General features: G+C 33.5%; 1 protein-coding gene across 1 annotated transcript; it reads left to right on the top strand.

The window, feature by feature from the left end:
• The first annotated feature begins 8908 nt into the window (after window positions 1-8908).
• On the top strand, window positions 8909-15442 carry LOC143227188 (E3 SUMO-protein ligase KIAA1586-like). Its single transcript, XM_076458682.1, has 2 exons — window positions 8909-9061; window positions 13234-15442. The coding sequence occupies exon 2, from the start codon at window positions 14877-14879 to the stop codon at window positions 15312-15314; it is 438 nt and encodes a 145-aa protein (XP_076314797.1). The 5' UTR covers window positions 8909-9061; window positions 13234-14876; the 3' UTR covers window positions 15315-15442.
• Window positions 15443-16829: the final 1387 nt, after the last annotated feature.

The raw sequence follows: 16829 nt of genomic DNA, 5'->3' as shown, positions 1-16829 counted from the left end.
ACTACACATAAACATATATCATTCGATTCAAGTGATACTATGAATTAAGTTGTATAAATTCATGGGCTTTGATTTTTTCACAGGTAATGCAACTTGTGAATAAATTCGCGGGAATTTTTTGGAAGACTTTACGAAAAGTTAATTTTTAGTTAGATTAACAGTAGCGCTGATGTTTGAAAAATGATATGCCAAGTATGTATTTTTAAATTATATACATACTGAGAGTCGCATTTTAACACAGAATATTTTGTAATCATTTGACTTCTTTTGTCATCTGCCAAGTTTATCACTATCCAAGTGAAAAACTTGGCAACCATTGGGTCTGTATTTGTTTTGTTGAAGTTGAGAAATTAGAATATTTTTATCAATTATGTTTTCCTCCAGATAATGAATATTCACATACAAAATTCATCAACAATAATTGTTGAACGTAGACTTATAAGTAGAACAAAAAAGTACTGTAAAGACCGTATCCAACAGTTAATGATAGACAGTTATTTTTCTATATAGTAAGGTACTTGATCACTAGCAAACAAATCTCCAAGCTTCTTTCACATGCACAAATCTTGTGAAAATATCACATAAATTTATACACTGTTCATAGCTTTTTATATATCGGTTATGTTATTTCAAGACTGGTTTACTCGATAATGGACTGGAATTTTGCGTAGGGAGAATATTCAAAGTGTTGAGTAAGGTAGCGCCAAATACGTAAATTTGAACTTCCAGCAGATAGATGAATAAATAATCAATCCCAAAACCATGTCTAACCAAACAAACAGCTAACTCGGAGTAAAAAAAGAAAAAGAAAAAAGACTTGGAACAGAGGTAAACAACTAATAGTACCCTGCATATACTTAAAGCATATCTAAAGTTCACAAGGAAAGCTCTTCAGCCCATAGTTCACTGTAGAAATTTGCAATGACACCTTTTAGTTAAGTTTCGTTTAGAAATAGTATTACCATTAACAGATAAAAACATCTTAATGCATTGAGGATCCGTCCACTTTGTGGACATTATAAAATCAGGCACTATAACCACACAGGGCACAATGATCAGCTTTGATGTACCAAACTTCTTCAGTATAACGTACCAATCGTAGAAACCCTAAGTGTGTTCTGTAAACAGGTTGAACCCATGGAATCATCCGACTAGCAATTTTACAATGATATATAGCTGCAGAGTTCACAGACTTCTGTATAAACGTAGCGTATTTTCAGCATGAAGGTATACTCTATTAACAAAAAAAAAGGGTCTAATCATGGGCACACAACTATTATTACTACTCAGTAACTCTATATGTGACATTTTCGTACAAGCTACTAACTATGACAACCAAACGCCGTTATAAAAGGGAATGTACTATATATCTTGCAGGGGAATGCAGTCTTTCAAGTCTTGTCACATGAGTTTGTTAAACAGTAGAAGCTTTCTGTTTGTTTGTGTTTAAGCGCAAAACTACACAATGGGTTATCTATGCTGTGTATCGAATTCAGATTTTTAGATCTTAAGCTGTCAGGCTTGCCACTAGGATTGTAGTTGAAGCAATAAATCGTCACATGAAACAATGGAAGCTACTCTACATGCTATTACCAAATTGTAAATTTATTTTATTGATAATTATGAAAGTTTATTTTACTGTTGCACGTGTGTGCATGTAGAGGATCGTTTTTCAAAAAACTACAGATCTTATCTTCTACATAAAAAAATTAAGAGAGTAAAATGAATAAGTGCTTAACTTACTTCACATAAATAAACAGTTGAGCTGTAAAGCAGATTGTATTGTCTAAAGATTTAGCGTGAAAGAGATCAACGATTGAAACAGATTAGGCATCTTTGGACTTTGGTAGTTATCTGAAGAAAGATTGTGTGCACTGACAGTGGGAGTATACCAGCTGAAGCAGGTGGTATCACACACACAAAATAACATATATCTGCAGATAGATATGCAATGTGTAGCTCACTATCAAATGGGATAGTCCTCTACATTTAAAGGCGTAGAACACCATGTTGCTCTGTGAGATGTACTCTCATTGGATTGGGCATGATAGTCACAATAATTCACTCATAATATTGGGCAACCCAAGAATGATGGTATGATATGTACATGGAGTGCCAGTGATGTGGTTTCTATGACTTAAAAAAATTACAGTGTCATCTATCACAAACTTGTACCTTAAAAAGAAGCATTTTTACGTTATATTTTATAAAGACAATATTGTATTTATTACGGGTTATGACGTTAAACGTGGCGTGCAATTTAAGGTTCCGTCTTCCTTTAGTTTATTTGTATTTACTGACATCAGTGACGAATTTCACGCAATCTTATAAAAATATTAAGACTTAGATTTCAGTTATTTTTATGCTTTAGTCCTAATACAATGATGTGTGTAAAATAAAAAAAAAGTGTTTGAATATGTCAAACTTAGGTCTTCATAACCTAATCAGATTTTAGCGTGCAATAACGCAACTACTTCAAATTCGTACATAAGTGATTGATACAAGATCATTTTTGTTTTAATCATAACAACAGAGGGCGTTTACGTACGAAAGATTGTAAAAGCAAAACAAATAAATAGTTAACATATTTTTTGTTTACCTATCACATATTCTAGAACTTTGATTTATTTGGACACCTAATTTCACAGGTTGTTTTTTTAAACATTAAAACAAAGAGTATTCAGAAATAAATGATTTTTCTCATACTCAATGTATTAATAAGCTATAGCTGATGAATCTAATGGCATTGTGTGTTATGTGTTTCTATCGTGAGTAATGTGCATGCAACACAGTTATAAGATTTCAGCTCTTAGAGAACCATGGTTTTGAAAACAAAATGCTGTAATCAAGTTCAAACCAAGAAGGAGTAGCCAATCATCTACTATTCAGTACCACTATAAAAGCGTCCCACTCTCAATAAGGAAGACTTCTTCCTGCTATATTGTAATGTCAAGCTTCATAAAGGTTTCCTTATACCAACTACACTTGAAAAGCTCGACTGAGCAGTCCTTTCTTAACACGTGTGCACTTAGCACAACTAAGATTTTTCAAGCAGATGTAAACAATAGGATTTGTGACATAACATCTGAATGTCAGTGAAGATATATGATGAAGTTTAAGGAATAACAAAAGAAAAATGATTTGTATGTTGAGGAATTATGTCTGGTTGTCCGTATCTTCAGTATTATTGGTTGATTTTAATTTCACATGACTGGCCTATAGAGAATGAACAACTCTAGTAAGCAAATAGTAGTGACTATTTCAACCTTATCACTGAGAGCATTTATCCTCCAAAATGGGCAGGGGCTTGTTAAGGTTAACTGAGGCTCTAGGCTTAGAAGTTTATATGCATTTGTTCCTTCTATAATGATTTGCCAGAAAAACTCTTCATGAACACGAAGAAAATATAAATATAATGAAAGGTGTGAAGATTTGTTTCTATTATAAAAAAAAAATCAAAATTTTAGAGCCCCTCAAATTATTGAGCTCTAGAACAAAGCTTTCAAAGTCTATTGGTTGATACGCTTCTGTACTGGTGTAGTATAAAATATGAATCAAAGGATCAAATATTAATGAAACCTTTAAGCTGTTTTTTTAATCATAATTTATCTCTTCTTCCAGTAGCTCAGTGATGAGTCTGAAGATTTATAAAATTAAAAATTTATTGAAGTACCATCCTAAATAATGTTTTTATTTGTTTGTTAAGCGCAAAGCTATAATGGGTTATCTGTACAGCGCCCATCATGGTTTTTGAAGCCCGGTTTTAACGTTATAAGCCTTCAAGTATTCCGCTTAACTTGAGGTGATGGAGCTAATTACTTGGCAACATATGTATACTAAACACATATTAGAGCGTGAACACCTTTTTTAAGCTGACAAAGCATGATTTGAATTAATTATATTTTCTATAAGATATGAGTGTTAGACCTGTTACACTTTTAACACTGCTTTCTGTATTCAGTCCCTTAGGAGTTTTCAATAAGAAAAAAGTGTATAATAGCAATTCAGCCACACTAATATATTATGTCAGGTATAATTAATTATAATCATGTTTGACCAGTTTATAAAAGGCATTCACACCACCAAAACCGTTGTTGTGACAACTGGCTTATTTAAGCAGTATTCTAATCACGACTGTGTTTATTATATCTCAACCGGCCTGATGAACTCTGTATTGAGCAAAATGCGTCGTCGGAAATAGACATGGCGCCTCAGAGTGTTTACTGCTCTTACATATATAAATAAACTCTTCTTTTTTTTGAAAAACTGTAAGGTAAAGAATAAACAGTGTAGCGTTAAAGAATATAATATGTTTAACACTAATAATCTCTAATGACAAGTATAATTCATTTTAAACACTATTACGTACTAAATACGCACGCGCATACGCACCACAAAGTTCAGCGCAGGTATACGAGGATGAACAGAATGGCGTTTTTTATTTATTAATAACTACCTGCACACTATATGCAAACCATTGTTGACAAATAAAGGTGTGTTTTCATAACACAGTGTAATCTACATGGTTAGTCACAGCGACTATAACAGACACAGTTAGGTTATTCTTCTAGTCAAAAGATTGCTGTTTTATTATTTTAATCAGAATACTGAAACATTAACTTAGCGAGGTATAACACAACTATTTTCTAGTCAGAAAGCTTTTGTACTATTCCAGTCTTTTAAGTCTTATACTTAAAACAGACTATGACATAACTTTTCTACGAGTAACAAAGTTAGGAATACGAGGTATTCGGTCTCCCACTGGTACAGCGGTAATTCTACGGATTTACAACTCTAAAATAATGGGTTCTGTTCCCCTTGGTGAACTCAGCAGATAGCTCGATGTGGCTTTGCTATAAGAAAAAACATACACAGGCGAGGTGCACGTAGTTCGATTCCCACGATGGACAGAATGCAGATAGCGCATTGTGTAGCTTTGCACTAAGAAATCAATAACAACAACAAAATTTCACCTGGTAACAAAAGGCTGACACATGTACTAATATCTGTCGGTAAAGTTTACTCATTCTTTCGAAGATCGTTCATGTATAAGCCATTGGGCAGATTTACATCAGAAGATTGAAATAAATCTTGTTATTGACGATGATCATCGTGAGAAAATATTCATCTCTAAGATTGTAGGAAAGCCCCCGTCCCACAGGACGATACCGGCGTTGTTATGACGTAACAATAACGTGTGTGAATATCGTTGTTAAGAGGATAAAGTAATATGGGAGTGGGCCTTCTTTACTACATGCGATGGTATTCTGAAGCTATAACATAAAACGTTCACATTACCCTAAAAGAGTCCGCTGGACTTACAACTGTTTGGTTACCGCTCAGCATCATTGGTTGTTCTAGAAGGTCACCTAGCGGTCTGTGAATGATACAGAAATGTTTTATTAAAAAATACCGCGTGGATTTAAACTATTTACTTCCTGTAGAAGCAACTCAGAGCTTTTAACCTATTTTCTCTCATGTGAACAAACGCATTACTTATAACTGTCACAGCTGAGCCCAGATTCACTTTTTGTAAAATCTATCATTAACTATTTATTTTATGTAACAGGTATCACGCATGCGAAAAACAAATGCGGAGAAACTCTATTCTTTGTGAAAGTTCCAAACATAGTTTGACAAGTAACTAAGATAAAATAGTAATACGCGTAACTCTATTCCTAACACATTTTAGAACATTGAATTATACGATTTAAACATAAACTTCCAATAATTACTTAACAGCAAAAAGTAAGTTACTGCAACTAGCACCACTAGCGAACATCATCCATATCTTTTCTAAGAGTGTAAGCTATATCTGATATTTGTTCATGATGCAAAATAACCGTAGCTAATGTTATCTTTGCATGCAATGAACCTCCCTTGGTGACAAATTATTTTGTAAATACCATTGTTTGTTTGTTTTGAATTTTCGCACAAAGCTACTCGAGGGCTATCTGTGCTAGCCGTCCCCAATTTTGCAGTGTAAGACTAGAGGGAAGGCAGCTAGTCATCACCACCCACCGCCAACTCTTCTACCAACGAAAAGTGGGATTGACCGTCACATTATAACGCCCCCACGGCTGGGAGGGCGGGCATGTTTAGCGCAACTCGGATGCGAACCCGCAGATTACGAGCGCATGCCTTAACGCGCTCGGCTATGCCGGGCCTTGTAAATATCATAAATAGAAACTGAATAATGAATATGCTATCTTGAAAATAAAAAAATGAAAATAATATATATTATTTTATTCTTTTAAGTTAGTCCTTGTTTGTTTATTTTAGCACAAAGCCTTATACTAGACTATCCGAGCTATCCTGTCCACAAGAGGAAATCGAAACTCAACTTTGAGCGCTTTGACTCACTAAAACTTACATTGACTCATCGCGAGATTTCTTTTGCTAGCCAAAGGCCTCCTATGATATAATTTTTATCAGGTTATTTAAGCATTCGTCTGGGCAGACATAAATCACAGGAGGTCCGTAAAGGTACTTTTTAGTCACCCTATTGAAGCATTAACAAAGACAGACACAACGTAACTATTTTTCTAGTCAGAGATTTCTCGTGCTGTTATTTGAGTCAGGTTACTGAAACATTAAACCGGCATAATTCAACTTTTTTTCTAGTCAGTGATCTCTGGCTCTATGATTTGAATCAAATTAGCCCCGTAAACACATATAACTAGCTCTTTCAACTGGTGGGAGATCTTTTGTGCTATTATTATAATCAGGATATTAAACCATTAATCTAAACACATAATTCAAATATTTTCTTTTCTGAAGAAAAATTGCTTTTACTGTTATATGTTATTTTCACTTCATAAAAGCTATGGTATCATCTCATGAGATGAAATGTTCCCTACCATATTTAAGATGAATATCTTCTCACGATTATCATTATTAGTCTGCTGTGGTAATGCTTGATTTAGGGTATCAAAGAACTGACTTAGACAGACATATCTCAGCTATATTTCTAATGAGAGGTTTGCTGTATAGTAAACTAGTAAGATCATTAAATCACTAATCTAGAGTAAAATAACTTGGCAATTATTCTAGTCAGCTGTTTATTATTTTTAGTTTTGATATAAAAGATTTAATCTAAACAGATACAACTCTTATTCTTTTGGTGAAAGGATTTGAAACAGGATGCTGAAACATTAACTTAGAGAGGTATAACACAGCTATTTTCTAGTCAGAAAGCTTTTGTGCTATTCCAGTCTTGATTAAAATGTTTGCTTACTGTTCTACAAATTTTATTGTCTATATGCATGAAGTAGGTATAGGGTAAATGTCCAACTAGAAACAGAGAAGGTAACGTATGATCAAACAAACATGTACGAGTTGTTTTTCTGGTCTGTTATTTTGAGCTTTTGTTTATGAAAACGCATAGTCATATTTTTTATTATTATTAAAGAGTGTGCTTTTGGTATAATCTTTTTTCAAAACAGATCAAAGTTCACAAAGTTTATCTGTACTTGGTGTAGTGTACAGTCATGCCTCGTCACGTGCCAGACGTTATGGGGTGTCCAATTGCTCGACTACTCACAAATGGTAGGAAGTAAACGGAGATTGGCAGAACAGTAGAATACCCCCAGTGCGCTGTATACACAATACTGAAATGCCATAGGACTAACAGAATATCAGAAAAATATATTAGCAAACGCCGAAAAAACAGAGATGACAGAAGAGCAGTGAATAGGAGACTGACTAAACAAAATTATTTTGCAAGAAGAGTCAGCTGCAAATCAGTATTAATAAGAATTCATCGCTGTTACCGTGTAACATAGTCAAGACAGCATGTCAACTTACAGTTAGGATACTAGCAACATGTCATATTTTTAAATGAGTTCTGCTTCCGGCTTGTTAAATCTGATGGCATGATTCGTGTTCGTCGTTTGCCTAGAGTACAAATGAAGGAAGATTTTTTTTCCCACAGGAGGTGATGCAGTACATGTTTGGGAAGCTATTCATCATGTTGGAAAAGCTGCTTTTCATATCCTACATGGAAACGTCAATGGCGCGTCCTATAGGCATCACATGGAAACGATAGTTCTACCATATGCGAGGCGAGATTTGGTAGTAACTTTGTGTTCCAAGGTGACAATGCCACTATTCACAGTACGCGCATTGTACAGAATTATATCGCAATGAAAACGTTATAAGATTGCACATGGCCAATAAAGTCTCCAGATTTTAATTTTATCGAGAACTGTTAAGTATAACTGAGCCAAAAAATTGCTAATGATGACCTTAAACCAGCTTCTGTAGCTGAGTTGCAACGTCTTCTAGTGACAAGTTAGAATGAAATCACGGTTGATTACAGTTTCGTAGGACATGTCTCATTACACCAATTAGATGTTTAAAATAACATGCATTTATCAGTTTAACGGTAATAAGTGTATTTACATACCATCTTAACAAAGATGATTTTGTTACAAAATACACAAATATTTTTGCCAAGACCGTCTTTAAGTCAGGTTATTGAAACATTAACCTGGGGACATAATTAATCTATTTTTGAATATACAGGTTACTTTTGCTGTTATACCATTTAGATTATTGAATCATTAATGCAAACATACATAGCTCAGTTTTTTTATAAGTTAAGGTTTTGCTGATATTATTTCAGGTGTGTTGGTGTTTTCTTATAGTAAAGCCACATCGGGCTATCTGCTGAGCCTACCGAGAGGAATCGAAAATTGTTTTTTTTTAGTCACGTCACTGAAGTTTTAATCTAGACACATGTAACTAATCTCTTCTTCTACAGTGAAGCTTCTGTGCTGTTAGTGTCAGATTATTGAACCATTAATCTAGGCTATAATCACTTATCTCTATTTCTTTGTGTCTAAGTCTTTGTGTTATCGTTTTAGTTAGAGTATTGAAACGTTAAACGTTAATACACACATATACACACACATATAACCCATTCATTTTGTACTCGGAGGTCTCTTGATCTATTACTGGAGTCACATAACTGAAGCATTGATCTAGTCACACATAAATAAGTTTTTTTCTATTCAAAGGTCCCTTCTACTGTTTTTAGTAACGTCATTGAAGAAATTAGGTAAGCATACATAACTAAGATTTTAGTCTAATTATGTCTGTTTTTCTTCTTAGATGTATTTTATACTAGTATTTGAGTGAGAATACTGAATTATTATTCTCAACAGGCATAACTTAGTTTTTCAGTCAGAGGTCTCTTACTCTGTTACTTCAGTCAGATTTGAAGTATTAATCGAGACAAATAACAACTTAGCTATTTTTTAATCATATTAGCAATGTGTTAATCTAGACTGACATAATTCTTCTATATTCCTAGTCAAATGTCTAGTGGTATTATTGTAGTCTTGTTATTGCATAATCAGTCCAGGCACACGTAACTTAACTATTGTTCGAGGTGGCTACTGTTAATTTAGAGATGTTACTGAAGCATTAATCTAGACATTCATAGCTCGGCATTTTTCTAGTTAGAGATCACTGTGTTATTGTTTTAGTCAAGTTAGTGAAGCATTAATTCAGACAGACATATCACTGTTTTACGCTAGTAACAATTCAGTAACAGAAGCTATTGATGTGTTACTATGATTACAATTAATTCAGGTAATATTCTTGTCAATGAACAGCGACCACTCTGGCTGGATTATTTTAAATTTAATATTTAAAAGTCACTGAAATATTATTTTGATTTAAATCTTGCTAAGCGATTATTATAATCAGCTATTTTCGTAGTCAGAGACACTAATCAGAAGCCTTTTTACCATACTATTCAGGTAAACACGGAGCTACTGCTTTATTCAGCTAAAACATTACTTGAGTAAAAGACTGTGACATATTATTCTATGCAGAAATCAATGAGCTGCTGGACAGAATACACGGACGCATTATTCTACTGAGATACAGTAAACAGTAAAGTTTGGTCTGAATTCATCGAGATTATATGCTATTCGTGGGCCACTGAATTATCATTTTTGTCACTTTACTGTCTTATTGGCCCAGATAGAAGTAGTTAAAGTAGTAATCTATTTAAATGTTTAAATATTATTCTTTAACAGCGCCTGTTTTTACTATCAAATTTACCAAAAAATTCGTTAAACCGAATGATAAGAACGAAGAATTTCTGACCTTTTAACAAGTATGTCGTATTAGAATATCAATATCAGAGAGATCCGACAAGAAATCACTCTACAAAAACTCTAATGAAATAATAATTAATTCAATACTGGGATTTGATTTTGAAAAAATGATTTTCTTTATCAAAAATTAGTTACTAATACATCTTGAAATAATAAAAAAATTGATTAAAGAGTAATTTATCTGAAGTGTTCAGAATGGCTTGAATTCGAGTAATTTCTGAAAAGTAGCAACATAGTAAATATTACACGTGGCTATTAAGATTTTAAGACTGGTAGTAAAGTATCGGTATCAAAGACAGTTACAATCGCTGAATGCCAAATGTAGTAGTGCCAAAAAAAAAAAAGGCATAACAATTATCTAACAAAGGCGGTTATAATCACCAGATAACAAATGCAGCAATAACAAAGAGTTTGTTTGCTTGTTTTTTGAATTTCGCACAAAGTTACTCGAGGGCTATCTGTGCTAGCCGTCCCTAATTTAGCAGTGTAAGACTAGAGGGAAGGCAGCTAGTCAACACCACCCACCGCCAACTCTTGGGCTACTCTTTTACCAACGAATAGTGGGATTGACCGTAACATTATAACGCCCCCACGGCGGAAAGGGCGAGCATGTTTAGCGCGACGGGGATGCGAACCCGCGACCCTCAGATTACGAGTCGCACGCCTAAACGCGCTTGGCCATGCCGGGCCATCATAACAAAGAGAGGCGTAACTAGTACATTACAAAAAATGGTTTTAGCCTCCAGATATTAAATGCAGCAGTACCGAATATTGGTGTGGTCAGTAAGTTTTAAAGACGGTTGAAGCCACTGGATACACTAAAAGTTAAAGAAATCACATTGTATTTAATAGGTAGTAATTGAGAGGTATGCAAGACTATATAGTAACCACAAAGTATATAATACAGTAGTAACAGCGTAGTAATCATGTGTCGTGTAAATACAGTACGAATTACGAAATATGTATAGCTGTATTAATTACAAATTACGCAATACAATAATAATCTCCAGAAGAGTGTTTGTAAGACTTCAACTATCACGAGATATATAATATGATAATAACTATGGGATATGTAATCACAACAGCAATCACAACGTAGTTCAAGCTAACATTCCATATCTCGTGTAGACGAAAGTACTTAAGTGTTTTTTTTATTATTCAAATAAGAAATAAAAACATTTCGTAAATGTGAAATGATGTTAGGATGGCAATGCCAAAAAGAATGCAAACAAAAATATAAGGATGATACACGGATCATCCCTTGATAACTTTCAATATTAAAATGTTACACTGTAAAATGTACGAGTATAGAATGAATATGGGGTCGATCTGTCTGACCATACTAAAAGTCAGGAATATATAACTTCCAATTGCAGTAAAGTCAAGTATGCATTTTACACTGTAACATTAAATTTTAATATTCAAAGTCACGTGGGGATGGTATATGTATAGTTGTATCATTCGTAAATTTTTGTTTGCATTATTTTTGGTACTTCCATCCCTACATTATTTTTACATTTTCAAAATGTTTTTATTGTTTGTTTAGCGACTTATTTTCTCATGACTGAAAGCTAGTGTTTTTTTTATGAATGTGTTTAATATAATTTATTATTTTGTGTATTGATTTTTCTACTCCTCCACTTCGAATAAAATATAGGGGTCGACTCCCTAAAGATACTGATTGTATAATGTACAAAGCAACGAGTACTTTGCATATTACAGTCGTCTAACGTTCACCTATTATTGGTTGTAAATCCCTGTTTCACACTGCACTTAAGCTTTTTGAAGGAGCTCTATTTTTTTTTTTTAAACTAACTTGAAGGGGTTTAGATAACACCTTGTTTGTTGTTTTATTTCATCGTAAATATCACTATGCTAAAATTTACATGACTGTTTCATAAATGCAGTGATGGGATTCAGCCAGTTCGCACTGGTTCGTAAGAACCTGTTCTTAAAATTTCACGGCTTCGCCGAACCGATTCTTACCGGCTCTTAGTCTTCTGATGCTAGATGTACAATGTATCAACTGTTACTATGGGAATTCATGTTACGTAATCGACTGTCACTATGGGAATTCATGTAGCGTAATCGACTGTCACTATGGGGATTCTTTATACGTGAAGTCACGCGCAATAACACAATTGTAAATTAGTACGATAACATTTAAGACCGGATTTGTACGGGCCTCTACAAGTGATAGATCAGCCATTTTAGACGAAGAAGAGCATTGCCGTAAACTAATGTAGGCCTACATTTTGTGTGAACATTTGGTATTAGTCGTCTATCATACTTGGAGCAGACAGTGAAAAGTAGGTGAGTTTGATAAATGATTTAGTCTATCTAGACATCTACGCTGTTAACGTTAAACTATGAGGCTCAATGTTATTTTGTAGGTTTCACTATTCTAGAGTATAATTAAAAGTTCATGGATTGGAGATTTAGCTTGGATTGACGTTTTCGTTGACGATCTTTTCATTACTGGCTAGTTATTATTACTACCCGTCACCATTTTTAAGCCAAATTGTGCCATGTAAACATTTAATTTATTCAAACACAGACAAGTTCTTTTAATATGCATATTACCAAAAATGTTAAACATTGTACGTGATGACGTCTGACCGTCTAAGAGAATAAAATACATCTCATGTTTTTCCTCGGGATACTGAATCTGTCTTTACTTGTATTTTCATACTGACAGGATACAAAATTTGGATACTAGGCTTAGTAGGCTAGTACTCACATAGAAAAACTGTTCCAATAATAGTTATGAACATAAACCATAACACCATAGTACTACATTTGTGTTATAATTGTATGGCTTGGTGAAACTATATTTTACTATATTTATGCTTGTTAATATATACTTACAAAAAATTCCTTATGTGAGCAGAACAGAATCACCTAAAACAATATCTGCAAAAACAGTTAAACGTTAAATTAATTTTGTTTGTTTATATGCTGTCAAAAAATTAAAAGATGATTTTAAAAATAGTTTTCATATGAAAAAAATTATTAAAATATTTAGTAAATAGTTCTATATTTCTAGCCCTTGTGGTGAAAGTTTAATAAGAAGCTGTATTAATGTATTTATTTTTGAATAAAGGAATTGTAGCATTTCAGGCTTCAGCCCCTGAAATGAAGCGGCAACATGATACACTAGAGTTTGTATGAAAAACCCCTAATAGCTGAAACTTCAAAGCAAGATCCAATTGAACATCTAACACCAGCAACTTCGAGAAGCGATGAAACTTCCTATTCTAATACTGCACAAACTAGAGATAGTGAAGATCCATCATTTGCTCTTCCGGATTGCTGGAGTGTGATGCAGGCTGAGGAGTTTAAGAAAAAATATGTTGGTTTGATTGTTCGCAGCAAAAAACTTGGTTGCTATCATTGCGCCAAATTTTATTCCATAAACATAAAGGGAATTCGCGTATCGATGAAACTGAGAAGTTAGAGTATTGAAACATCAAGAAGGAATAAAACCGTCTAAGAAGCAACTCTCAGAAAAAGAAAATGAACATTTTTCATCGAAGGCACACAATATATATGCAATGCAACTGAAAGATCGTGCATTACCGAATGACTAGATAAAATAAACCAAAAATATAACAGCTCTACAAGTAAAGTCTTTAATACAAACTACAATGTAGCAAAACGAATCAGACCATTTTCTAACGATGAAGATGAAATTGAGCTACAAATAAAAAAATTGGTTGGACTTAGGAGTGGGACTCCATTCCTGGAAAACTGTTGTTAAAATAGTTGATCACATTGCAAAGGAAGTTAAAAATGAAATATTTATTAAAACAACTGAACAAAATTTAAAACTCTGTCACCACTGACGAAGCTTCAACCATATCTAGTAAACCAGTGATCATAATTTTTGTAAAAGTTGAAGATTGTGATCTGTCACCAATAACTTTTCTTGATTTGATTGAGTTAAAAGGACAGGATGCTGAAACTACATACACATCTCTATTAAAAGGTTTGTATGATGCAGGATTTGATAGTGGATATTTGAAAATTAATTTGATCGCATTCTGCTCAAATAATGCAAATGTACTGCTTGGCTGCAAGTCAGGGGCGAGTACTAAATTTAAAAATTATTTTCCTGACATCATAATTTGGCATTGTTTAAATCACCACTTGCAACTGGTTTTAAATTATCCTATTACTGATATAAAACAAGTGAGTCACTTCAAAATGTTCATAGATAAAACCTACACGATATTTCACCAATCAAACAGAAACCAAATGGAATGCTTCAACATTTCGGAAGAAATTGGACTAGGACTATAAATTCTAAAGATTAGTATAGTTTTAGGATCAAGATGGGCTGCTTACAGCCTGAGATCAACATTTGCTGTATGTCGTGCTTATCCAACATTATACAAATATTTTTCTACTGAGAAAAAATATTCAGGAACGGCTAGCTGTCTTTGCAACAGATTCTTCCTGGAAGATTTATAAATAATGATGGATATACCACAAGAAATTTTTTTACTTTCTAATGCCCTTCAAGTCAGAAATTTAAATTTAGCAACAGCTGAAAAACTAATAAAAAGGACCATTAAAGCATTTGAAATGCTCAAAGACAATAGTGGAATCTTTTAAAAGAAATTTGATGAAACCATTGTTCTGATGCCTTTAGGAATATTGAGTCTGATGAAAACCAAAGATATGTAGGCCTTCCTCATCAAAAATTACTGGAAGCAGTAATAAAAAAATGTGAAAGCCAGATTGATGGATTGTGCTCACTTAAAATCAAGACATAATGCACAAGAAAATGACAATAAAATTCATGAACTGGTAAACATACTTGAGACAGATTCTTGGGATATTGATGAAGTTGTTGTTCCTTGGAAAGCCGCTAAAGAAAAGTTGTGTAAATTCAGTAAGTTCTTTCATCAGGAAATCGACGTTAATGATTTCCATGACTATGTGGAAAATGCCCTACGAAATCGCCATAATTATGAGATTCCAAGAACTGTACAAAAGGCTAAAAATATCATCAGTACTGTTGCTCTTAGTTCCGAAGAAGCAGAAAGAGGGTTTTTAAGAATGAATATCAAATATTCAGATAAAAGAAGCTGCCTTACAGTTGAAAATGTGGCAAACCTGACGACAATTAATTTGATTGGTCTCCCATTGGATTCATGGGATCCCACTTCTTCAGTTTAAACGTGGCTAAGAAAAACCACACAGCTGATGACAACAGGGTTAAACTTGGAAGGAATAAAGATTTTGATGATAATCAAGTGGTGATTTGGAAACATTTAAAACATGTTAAATAAATGATTTCAGTAAGATGTTTTTGTTATTATTTTTCAATGCAAGAAATGGGGGTGTGTAAAGCGAGATAGAACCGGTTGTTAAAATTTCTGAATCCCACCACTGGATAAATGTCATTTTCACTTATAGTAATTTGACTTCGAGTTTAGTTCATTGTAAATATAACAATAAAATATGTTCATCTAAAACCTTTAATATTTCTGAAATAAACGTCGATAAAGTTTTGAGAACTAAAATGACAGTTTATTTTTAGGCCTCCCACTCATATCAAACGCTGAAACACAGAAATCATTGGCCCTTGGAAATAACATCAAGGTGTGCTATAGAAAAATCAATGTATGTCAAAAGCACACAAAAGCTCAGTAGGTGATAGGCAATTGAGTTGTTGATGAAGGAATTTAAAAAAAAAAAGGAAAGAAAGGGAGTTTTTTGTTGAGAGGGGGAGCTAGAGTTGTGAAAGTACAAAAAAAGGAAGAAATGTTTTTAGAAAACATTATTAAACTTTCTGATTAAATACGAAAGAGCTGACATTAAGATGCATCAGGGTTTCTTCGGAGTAACAATCAACCTTTTGTTCTTTGCGATCTCTATTTCGAAAGTATTGTTAACTTGTTCTATATATATAAATATATAAGTTCAACAGGTTAATAAGATAGCAGAACTTTCCGAATGTTAACACAATTGAAATAAAGAGAAACGTTACCCTTGCTTATGGATGTAAAAATACAGCGTCAAAGATTCAGTTTTAACAAATTTAACTGAAAATATTGATTGTTTTAAACCAAAATCGTGCCAAAATTGCAAATATAAAAATTTAAATGGATATTTGTAGTCATAGCACCAAAAACGTTGATGATATCCTGTCTTTACAGAAATTTTCAAAATTGCTTAGTGAAAACCAGTTTGGTAATAAAAAAAACAACACAAATATGTTAATGTGAAAGAACAGAAGAAAATAGTACAAGTTATTAAATCCACAACGTCCCGTATTCCATTACTTGCTACTGTTTGTGACCCGTTGTGGGGCAGGTAGTCATAGTTTGATATAAAATAAGAAAAACCAAACAAAACTAATTTAAAACTTTTAGATAATTAAGAAAATAAAACAAAACTATATTTTGTTATTTAAAGATCTTTTCTCCACCCGTGAATAAATAACAATAATAATAAAAAACTCGTCATAAATATACTATCAAAATTAAAACAATGTACAAATCAGGAATCTGCAAGTTATCTGACAATAACCCTTCACAACTACATATAGGCCCGGCATGGCCAGGTGGGTTAAGGCGTGCGACTCGTAATCCGAGGGGCGCGGGTTCGCATCCTCGTTGCGCCCAATATGCTCTCCCTTTTAGCCATGGGGACGTTATAATGTGAAGGTCAATCCCACTATTCGCTGGT

The sequence above is a fragment of the Tachypleus tridentatus genome, chromosome 9 (assembly GCF_004210375.1).
Source record: "Tachypleus tridentatus isolate NWPU-2018 chromosome 9, ASM421037v1, whole genome shotgun sequence".
In the NCBI taxonomy this organism is placed as follows: Eukaryota; Metazoa; Arthropoda; class Merostomata; order Xiphosura; family Limulidae; genus Tachypleus; species Tachypleus tridentatus.
The sequence above is the reverse complement of the archived record's forward strand: the minus strand, read 5'-3'. Positions and strand labels throughout refer to the sequence as shown.

Bases quoted from the DNA above. Each gene is read 5' to 3' on its own strand.
- LOC143227188 (XM_076458682.1), top strand. From the start codon at position 14,877: ATGGATTGTGCTCACTTAAAATCAAGACATAATGCACAAGAAAATGAC.